This window comes from Mus caroli, unplaced genomic scaffold (genome assembly GCF_978045245.1).
Source record: "Mus caroli unplaced genomic scaffold, Mus_caroli_1 scaffold_8, whole genome shotgun sequence".
Lineage (NCBI taxonomy): Eukaryota > Metazoa > Chordata > Mammalia > Rodentia > Muridae > Mus > Mus caroli.
This window is the reverse complement of record NW_028227263.1, coordinates 56612139-56622806: the sequence shown is the minus strand read 5'-3', so window position 1 is coordinate 56622806 and position 10668 is coordinate 56612139. Positions and strand designations below refer to the sequence as shown.

Genomic DNA, 10668 nt, shown 5'->3' with positions numbered 1-10668 from the left:
GGGGGAGGAGAAATTGTTGTTGTTATACTGCACTATAAGGTGAAATATTGGAATAAGAACTTAAAAGATGGAGATCAATAGAGGAGTATTTTTTCTTTTTAGTATTTTCATTAGCTGAATTATAAGAATAAAAAAGTGAGATGTGTAACGAGTTTAGAATAGCATAACTCCTCAGTAGGTTAGCCACTTTTGTTCTCTGCTATTGTTACAAAGAAAGAAAGCTGGGAGAGATGCAGGAGGGGGAGAGGAGGGCAGAGAGAAGGGAGTGGGCGGGGAGTGGGAAGGGAAGGGACAGGAGTCAGACCCAGGTTCTTCTTACTCTCTCTGTGTCCTCTGAAGCATCTGCAGATCTCGCCTCTGGTCCACCAGCTGGTTCAGGATGTTGTTCCTCTTGTGGCTGGCGGCTGCCTCCATCTGATGCTTCATGCAGCTCTGCTCTCGCTTTCGCTTTTCCGTCTCCCTTTCTCCGTCATTCTTACCAAAGATGGGCTCAGCAGAGTCCGGCTCAAACATGGGCAGCTGTGGGGGTTTGTTCTTTACCTGAGATGAGCAACACATAATGGACAATTGTACAACTTAGTAAAATACCAACACCAAGGTTTATGGGAATGAACAGGGCCTCAGAACCTACCAAACATATGGCATGCATGCGTGTATACAGCATTACGTGCTTGCTAATAGAATCGTGTTGACATGTTGCATAATCTTAAAATAATGATCACTATCTCCCTACCTGTGCATCCAAAGCTCTCTTGTAGTGCTGTGTTTCTTCCATCTTCTCTTTTAGATATTGAGCTCTTTGTGCAGCAAGTCTGGTGGTTAAGAAGAGGAGATGTGAGATACATCTTACACGCTCTACATTTACACACATTTTACATACATTTTACATACAGAACAGCAGCACAAGTTGGCATTATCAAAAGATGTTCAATATTAATAGGAATGCGCACGTGGTACATAAAAATTCGTCTTTCATTCTGAAGGCTCTAATTATAAGTAAAAAGTAACTCATGTATGCTGTGTCTTCACAAAGGGCAGACAGGATATGCATAAGATGATGGGTCATATCGTCCAGATGGGATAAATATGGTAAATACCCTCCCCATCCCATACATACTCACAAATCCTTTCTTAAAATCTAGACAAGAAAAACATGACTATAGTTTATATAAGAAGATTCAATATATAATTCTTCTTTAAGAAAAGTAATCTACCCTATTAGAACTTACAGTCATCAGATGAAACTTGCCAAAGACCTGTATGATCCATAAAATTGGTATAATAGAACAGATAAATTTTAGGACAATATATCCTTTGGGTCACAGAAACCAACTTACTGTTTATTGTAGCAGTCCCTGCTCATGCTACACAATTACTGTCCTGGTTTTAGCAGCAAAAGTAGGAGCCCCCTGAGGTAGATTTGAATTTCATTTCTCTGGCCCTACCTTCAGCATCAAACAACACAACCTACGCAATCAGCAATCAGAGTTTCCTTCCTGGAAATTCAGAACTGAGACTAATATTCTCCAAGATCAGGGTAATGTGTCAAAGTGATGCCAACTAAGAAACTTGCCATGAGCAAAAGGAAAAACACCCCATACTACATTTCAGTCCCTGGTTCTAGGGTCACCTGTATCCTCCATATATAAGTGTACCAGGTTTTATGGAACATACTACAGGCTTATAATAAGACCCAAGCTTTGCCTTGGGATCACAGTTGGCAATGATACTTGCTCAAAATATGTTCCTTCCTTCTTGCATCTACCAGTGCTGGCAATCGCAAGCAATACAAAATGCTGTTCTGTAATTAAAGTCCTTTCAGATTGCCAGTCATTGCTATACCTATAGTAATGGTGGCTTTCTCTGTTTACTGCAGTTAGTTGCACTGTGGTACTGGCTGTTATTTGGGTTTGTTTATTCAAATGGCTACAGAGGTGCTAATGACATTTTGAATGCTTATTCAATCCTACATAGAAATCAGCTTTCCGTGCACATGTGATGGACTCACTCCTCTGTGAGCTGCACTTGCTCCAAGCGGTCCATCAACTCTCTGTTTTGTCTTTGCTTTATTTCCTTCTCCCGTTTGCTTTCCATTTGTTTCAGGAGACTTTGGGAATATTCCTCCTGCTTAAAAGCGTTAATCTCAGGACTAAGAGGTCGCTTATCAAAGAGGAAGGATTTCTGAAATGAAACACAAGCAATTCTCTTATGGTCACATACCTGAAAGTAAAGTTAGCAATACAAACTAAAATCAAAGTATTACATGATTTCTATCATTTGTCCTGCCCCCCAAACATAAGCCAGCTAGTATTTAGATAACCCATAGACTTATAGCATGAGCATGTTCCCTGATAAAGTTGAGATAAGCTCAGTGCCCAGCCTCTTTCTGAGCTAGCAATTACAGCATCCATTTGGAAGGAAGAGGGAATTCTGTATACAGAAGCATGGGCAAGGATATGCAAAGGTGGAAAGAGAGGTTCCTGACTATCTCCTGTGAGCCTAGACATTCTAGAACTAACTGCTGATCTGTGGTCCAGATCAAAGGTCAGAGACTTTGCTCTCGTCTGCTCCATTCTGCTGTAGGAAACAGTGACAGTGTCATCTGGCCATTTAAGTTTGTAATAAGTGCTGTGAAGTCCTAATCATATCAAGACTCTGAGGCTAGGGTGAAATCGCCTGACATTTTTCCATGCAGAGGAGTGATTGCCCCACTGCAAATACCAAGGGGTCCTCCAGTCAGAGAAGATGAGAGATGCATTACTGAAGCACAGTGAACAAGAAGAGAAGTAAAGCCCGGCGTGGTGGCGCACACCTTTAATCCCAGCACTCTGGAGGCAGAGGCAGGCAGATTTCTGAGTTCCAGGCCAGCCTGGTCTACAAAGTGAGTTCCAGGACAGCCAGGGCTACACAGAGAGCCCTGGAGAAGGAGAAGGAGGAGGAGGAGGAGGAGGAGGAGGAAGAGGAGGAGGAGGAGGAGGAGGAGGAGAAGGAGAAGGAGAAGGAGAAGGAGAAGGAGAAGGAGAAGGAGAAGGAGAAGGAGAAGGAGAAGGAGAAGGAGAAGGAGAAGGAGAAGGAGAAGGAGAAGGAGAAGGAGAAGGAGAAGGAGAAGGAGGAGAAGGAGAAGAAAGTAAGCTCAAGTAGATGGGGCTGGGAAAGCCACCCAGGCACTGGTGGGGCAAAGAAATTTGCCTATATCCAAAATCTTTATCAATTTGTATTTCATTTTGATTCAATGGAACACCATTAGAGGAATTAATCAGGAGAGTGATATACTTTAAGAATTTTAAAAGACCATTTGGCTTTTGTGTGAAGAACTGGCTGTAGGGGAGTAACAATTGAAAAGACAGGACAGAGGTTTGCCTATAATGTGTCCTGGGGAAAGATGGTAATGTTGCTGATAAAGAGATTGGGACAAATATTGGCTATCCTTGGGAGATGAATGCAACTGGACTTGTGGATTTGCACTCGAGGGAGAGAGAAAGAAGCCAGAAATTAATCACTCACACATAAAGTGTTTTTACAACTTGCTGCCTGGAGATGGCAGCCTGCACAGAATCTTAACTCTGTGACACTGGCATAGTCCAATTTACTCAAGCACATGAAAAGACAGTGGGGTCCAGATTAGGACAGAGTCAGAACTTCTATCTTAGTATTTCTGCAAAGAGGCACAAATTGGGGCCATAAGTGTAGTCTATAGCTTCTACTGTAGGAAGGTGGAGGTCAGGCCTAAATGCCAAGAGCCCAGTGCTTTCTTTCCCTCCCTGATGCTCTTGCCTGGAGATCTCCCCCTTCATTTCCTTCTTTGCCCAGCTCTTTACATGTAGAAAACAGTCCTAGATCCCTAATCTGGCTTAAGTGACCTCCTTGCTCATATAGAGCTCTCTTCAAAGATTTACACAGCTACTATACTACACTCGGCTCTTTGAGGGTCTGTCTCCCCACAACTGAGACCTCATTAGAATGAGGAATTTGTACTTCTAGATGCCTATAGAATGGCCAGTCCAGGGGAGCCGAGTATGTTCTAATGATGAACAAAGTGCATTTCTAATACATCTTTATGGAGACCATCAGATTGTCAATATCAATATATCAATAGTGGTATAAAAATAGATTCAGGCAGAAACAAAGGCAGACTCGATGGTCAAGGATGTGAAGGGCAGCAAGTGGCTTGCCTCCATCTAAAAAGTGGATCTTCTCAAGATCTTCACTCAGATCCCCTGGAGATCTCACTCCTGTTCAAATCCCCATGGCAGAAGTCTGAACGTTTTCCTTGCTAGCCAGTTCTGGAATGATGTCAGTGCTGCTGCTTTCTATTTAAATCCTAGGGCTGGGTGTTAGGATCCTGCCCCTCACCTGTCCCAGGGCCTGGTTGGCAAAGACTATAATTAACAAGAGTTGTAGCCATTAATAAAAATCAGAGTGTGGTTGTGGATGTTGTGAAGGCAGACCCTCAACACCTACACAGACCACTTTCCTACTTAGGTACTTTAAATAGCACAAACTGCAGCATAGATTATTGACCTCAAAGTCTTACAGGGGAGGGAGGCAGGATTAGCAATAGAATTTTCTATGTCATTAAAACAAATACAACTCTAATGAAATTCAAAGAGAGAGATGACTGTTGCCTTAATTTTACCCCCCAACACATCTAACAGAACTCTGAGAGCAAGCATTACACGGCAGACCATCCCATGGCCCAGCTTCTGAACAGGAAAATGGCAGCCAGCCAGAGACAGAAAGATTCCCCCAAGAGAAATTACAGAAACTTCTGAGGGTTATGCAAAGTCATTCTATTCCACATAGAGAAGCACATATACAAATAACAATTTAAAAAAAATAAATATTTATAAAGATACAATTGTCTGAGAAAAAGGCATTACTTACGTGATAAAAATTTTGATAGAAAACAATTTGGCAGAAAATGCACAAAATCTCCTTTTATTAGTTTCGCTTATATGCAATCAATAGAAATTTTAACAAGACTCACATAGAATTCAGGTTTCTCGTTCTTGTGATTCCTGATAGCTTCAGCAACTCCGAGGTTATAGGCAGCATTCTTCTGGTTCTGCTCCCTAGCAGCCATGCTCTTCATCTATGGCAAAACAGGGTTGTCTTTACCTTAGGCATAAAATACGATCTTCAGAACGCTTCGTTCTGGCAGCTACTAGTGGCGCACACCTTTAATCCCAGAACTTGAGAGGCAGAGAAAGGTAGATCTTTGGGAGTTTGAGGCCAGCCTAGTCAACAGAGTGAATTCCAGAACAGCCAGGACTACACAGTGAAACCCTATCACAAGATAATTTCATTCTATATTAACTAATTCTGTACCATTGATATGTTCCATTCTTTCAATTCTGCGTCATATATTCTAAGTGACACGGAAAACTGTTTGTCTACAATGGCACTTTCTGATGTCTTTAAAGACTTGTAAACATGAGGTAAGTGATATTTTTTTCTTATTCCTCATTCTTGGAATGGAAGAGCTTTACCACAAATGCAGACAGAACACACTAGCAGCATCATTATCAGAGACCAGAGAAATCTGTGTAGAGAAAGTATTAAGGTGCCCTTCTGTGCTCCCTCCCTTTGGAGATAGGCCATGACTTTAAAATGTATAAGGTTAGACCACATTTATATTTTATCAGAAATTAAAAACAGCAAAATACATCCATCATTTTCACTTTCATTGTTGAGACAAAGTATTACTATGCATGCAGCTCTGGCTAGTCTGGAACTCACTATGTGGGCCAATCTAGCCTCCAACACACAGAGATCTGTCTGCCTCTGCTTCCTGAGATTAAAGGCATGCACAACTGTGCCTGGCTCACTTTCAACTATAAAACTCAGCCCTGTGGGTTGAGGGGGAAGATCCATCATTTACGCCAATGATCAAATACTGAGACATTCACCAGTGAAAATTTGGACACTGCCCCTCGTAGGTGAGGGTGTCTATTGCTGTGATAAAGCATGATGACTAACTTGGGAGGAAATCAGTTTGGGTCAACTCTCAGGTCATCCTCCATCACTGAGGGAGGTCAGGGCAGAAACAGAACGCAGTATGGAATTGAAGCAGGGGCCATGGAGGACCACTGCTTCCTGGCTTGCTCTCCGTGGCTTGCCTAGTCTGCCCTATCTAACTCAGGACCACGAGCCCACGTCCTGCCCATCAGTTTGCGGGACCTTCTCACATCAATCACTAATCATGCTGTGGAGACTTGCCTGCAGGCAAATAGCATAGAGGCATCTTCTCAAAGTTGCTCTTCCCAAATGGCTCCAGTTTGGATAAAGTTGACATAAAACCAACCAACACACTAGCTACGTTTTAGCCCACTAACATACAAATGATTACATGTGTTACAGTGCAAATATGTGAAGAATATGTTTTGTTGCGTTTGAAAATGGTGTCGTGCTGACCCATGTCAAACCCTCTCCAGCTGCAGTGTTAGGCTACCTGGTTTTTGAAGAAAGCCTCCTGATCTTTCAGGATTTGGTACTGTTGCATAAGTCGCTCATCTTCAATCTCTCTCCTCCTCCTCTCATCTCCATGGTACAATGCGAAATTCCGTTGTGCTCGTTGCAAACACACATAGCACATTTCCTGCAGTTCCAAATTTCAGGACAAATTAATTTTGTACATTTCTCCTCTTTTTTTATTCATTTACTCTATTCCCTTCACAAAACTCTCTAAAGACTGAATTTGTCAAGAAACATGTTTCAGAAAAGAAGATATTGCCAGGCAGTGGTGGCGCACGCCTTTAATCCCAAAACTTGGGAGGCAAAGGCAAGCGGATTTCTGGGTTCGAGGCCAGCCTGGTCTACAAAGTGAGTTCCAGGACAGCCAGTGCTATACAGAAAAACTCTGTCTCGAAAAAAACAAAAAAAGAAAAAAGAAAAAAAAAGAGAAGAAAAGAAAATATTGGTGAATTATAGTATCTAGTATGCAGTTAGCAAAAGAAGTTTTACAGCGTAAAACTCATACTCGTAAAACTCGTAAATCTCATAAATAAAAGGATTTAGTGAACTCTCAAAGGAGCTAAAAATTAGAAAGGATTTCTTAGTCCCTTTCTCTTAAGTAGATCTTGACTACAGGCAAATCTCAGTCCAGACATTTGAGTATGACTATAGATTATATTAAGAAGGGATGGTTCCCAGAATTCTTTTGGAGAGACAGAATCAGAGAAGGAGCCTGAGTGGGCTTTATCCAGTTAAAGGCACTGTACCTGTCCTGCCTTATTATGATCCTGGCAAGCTGGGGCAGGAGATGTTCTGGGCCTCTCACTGTCATTTCTCTGACAACCTGGAGATGACAAGCTTCAAAGACAATGGGACACAAATTAATGTTTAATACAGTCTGACCTCTAGCGACAATGGTCACTTTAAAGATTCTTTTAATTATGTGAACTTGTAATGTGCCTGAGGGGGAAGGGGATGCCCAAAAGCTAGAATTGAATGTTGAATCTGCTGGAATTGGAGTTGCAGGTGGTTGTGTGTCATTTGACATGAGTGTTAGGAACCAAACTTAAGACCTCTGGAAGAACAGTAAGTGTTCTTAACCAAGGACTTATGTCCAGCCCCAAGACAGTGACAGTTTTAGAGACAAGGGTAAACACATAAGATAAAGAAAAAAAGGCCTGGTGGTGGTTCCTGAGGCAGAGGCGGATCTATAGAGATAGATCTCTGTGAGTTCAAGGCCAGCCTGATCTATGCCCTGACCAGGGCAGCCAGGGTGATGTAATAGAGAGATCTTGTTATTTTAAAAAAAGAGCCAGAGAAAGTAGCTCAGTGGTTCCTTTCAGAATAGCTGCATGCATCCTCGTTAAGAACCTGTACTTCATGTCAGAGTTGGATTTGAATTCATTTTGTAGTTTGCGAGGTAGGTGATGTCAAGAAGCTATGTCATAAGCCGGGCGTGGTGGCGCACGCCTTTAATTCCAGCACTCGGGAGGCAGAGGCAGGCAGATTTCTGAGTTTGAGGCCAGCCTGGTCTACAAAGTGAGTTCTAGGACAGCCAGGGCTACACAGAGAAACCCTGTCTCGAAAAACCAAAAAAAAAAAAAGAAGCTATGTCATCTTGGAAGTCCTCAGTTACAATTTCTGTGTAATGGGGATAAATCCATTCATTTCACACACACACACAAAAAAAAAAACATTCAGTGCCCACTTACCATGTGATTCTTCTAGGTGCAGGAAATGCAATGCAAACAAAACTCAGGCACACACAATTCCCTGTCCTCAGGACTTGAACACTGATGGGGCTAGCCAGCTGGTAATACTGTAAGGATATATACTCCATGGTGATAAGAAAGGCTGTGCACTGAAGCAAGAGAGTGCTAAATGGGAATAAAGCAAATTCCCAGGAACATTCCCTACCAAGAAAACATTGGCCTGGATGCCAGAAGAAAGTGGGATGAACATTGCAGACTCCCAATGGGAGAGCCATTTCAGGAGAGCAGATGGGAGCAAAGTCCTTGGGAACTTTGGGTGGGGACATTCTTGGATCTGTGTTGCTGGAGCGAGGCAAGTAAAAGATGAGAAGCATGGGAGAAATCAAGTCAGAGACTAGGCAGGAAGGACTCTTGCTGCAAAGAGAAGGACTATGTCTCTTGCAGGAGAGTAGGGGAGCCTGGAAGTTTTGGGTAGAAGATGCCATCATCTGTCTTACACAGGATTATTTTGGCTGAAACACTGAGAAAAAAAATAAGTGGATACTGTGCTGGTTAAATAACAACTTTACAGCATCTAGGATAATCTAAGAAGGTTTGTGAGAGCATTTCTGGAATGTGTTAACCTAGGTGGTAAGTCCCACCCTGGTCCTAGAGATACCATTCTACAGCCAGGATGAATGAAAATAATAAAGCAAGCTGAGCATCCACATCCATTTCTCTCAGCTTTCTGACCGTGACAGCTGTTCAAAGCTCCCGTGCCATGATGCACGCCCTCCCCTCCTTGAATTGTGACCCAAAATAAGACCTCTCTTTCTTAAGCTGCCTTCATCAGACATTGAATTACAGCAACAAGAAAAGTAATATAGAGATAATGGTGAAGAACGGTAGGACAGAGACCGTTCTAACAACTCAGAAGAAAGGGGTTGGTGTGTTGTGGATAGCCCTGGGGCTAATTACATTTGATGTTAATTCATTCTCCCTTGAGCGGTGGCAAACAAGGAAAGAGTCAGTACTCCGGTGAACCTGCTTCCCACCTTAATTTGTAAAATAAAGGAGATCTGATGATTAGGAAGATAAAAGGGAAGGTGGAGCAGAAGGTGGGGAGAGAGAAGAAGGAGAAAATAGAAGAGGGAGAGGACACAGAGGAGGAGGAGGAGGAAGAAGAAAAGCGGAGCAGAAGCACATGGCCTAGAGAAACCGCAAGTTTTAATGGGTCTCATAGATGGGGAAGATGGTAGTGTAGCGGTAGGTCTGCCCAATCTAGGCGCACAGCATGTATTCATATTGAGTTGTGTTTTCGTTGCCGGGGCATAGTTGGGTTGGTGATTTACTGCAACACTGGTGTGGACCAGTGTGGTAGCAGCAGAGATCATAAGGATTGGCTGCATTGTAGATATGTTGTCTAGATGTGCTATAGGTGCCGATGGCTGAATTTTCTAATAGGATATGGAACTTTGCTTCCCCTCAATCCTACAGAGTGCTTCCTACCACAATCCTAATCCCTTCATCACAGGCTCTTCCTCTTACATCACACAGGCTCCACCCTCTTGTCAGAAACCAAGAACTGAGGTCACACAGGATATGGGAATGGTTTCTAGTATTACTCAGGAAAATGGCTTTAAATATTATAAGTATGTGCCAGTGTTTTAACTGTACAACTTGAATGGTGTGCTAACAATGTAACAGAGAACATATGGGGAAATACTTCTACACAGCAAACTCTGAAAGCAAAACGGCCAAGCATTTTAAGTGTGTGAGAACTAAGAGAGTCTCTACCAGCATCCAACAAGTGAGGTAATTCAGTACTCAGTACCAAGGAAGTGACTCAACAGCGCAGGAGGTAAAGCTACTGTTAAACATGTGCTCTCAGAGAGAGGGGGTGGGCCTGGATAAACCGGAAAAGCATGGAAAGTAATTAAAAGAGAGACCAAAGGGCCAACAACATGGTGGGAGAGAATCAACATCGCAAAGTGGTCCTCTAATTAAAACAAAGAAATACATCCTCTACATTAGTAAAATATATGATATATAAAACACAAACAACCTATACTGATATTTAAAATGAAACTGAGAATCTTACTTTAAAAGCAGCATAAAGGTTAAAAAAAAAAGAAAGAAAGAAATATATTTTAAAAATAGAGAAACAGAAACCAGATTTAGAAGCTCCAATGTATATTCCGTAGGAGCCAAACTGAAGCAAAGGAAATGACAATGGTTATGAATTTTCCCAGAAAATCACAACTCCTGTGAGGAGCGAGAAATACAAACACTAAGAAAGGAAAGTCTTTAAAACTACAAGAAAGAACAGCTTAGACATCTCTTTGGGACAACTAACAGAAGAAAATATAGAAACCTCAATTAAATGTTGAGCAAAACTTAGCTAAGAACCAAAAATCAGCAATGGGATACTAATCTACGTAAGCAGTCAAAAGACTGACCCTACCCAAAAGATAGACCTTGCCCAAAGAGTCATTACAGAAGATATTAGAAAGGCAGCAAAAAG

The 10668-nt window shown here is 42.1% G+C and overlaps 1 protein-coding gene across 1 annotated transcript in view; it reads right to left on the bottom strand.

Moving 5' to 3' along the window:
* The window catches only part of Ccdc81 (coiled-coil domain containing 81), a 40549-nt gene that overhangs the window by 10881 nt on the left and 19000 nt on the right, over positions 1-10668 (bottom strand). The window contains exons 8-13 of the mRNA XM_021167437.2: positions 7221-7311; positions 6452-6598; positions 4988-5092; positions 2009-2181; positions 734-812; positions 320-540 (exon numbers count right to left, since the gene is read on the bottom strand). Coding sequence (XP_021023096.1) covers positions 320-540; positions 734-812; positions 2009-2181; positions 4988-5092; positions 6452-6598; positions 7221-7311 — 816 coding nt within the window. The remainder of the gene's footprint in view (positions 1-319; positions 541-733; positions 813-2008; positions 2182-4987; positions 5093-6451; positions 6599-7220; positions 7312-10668) is intronic.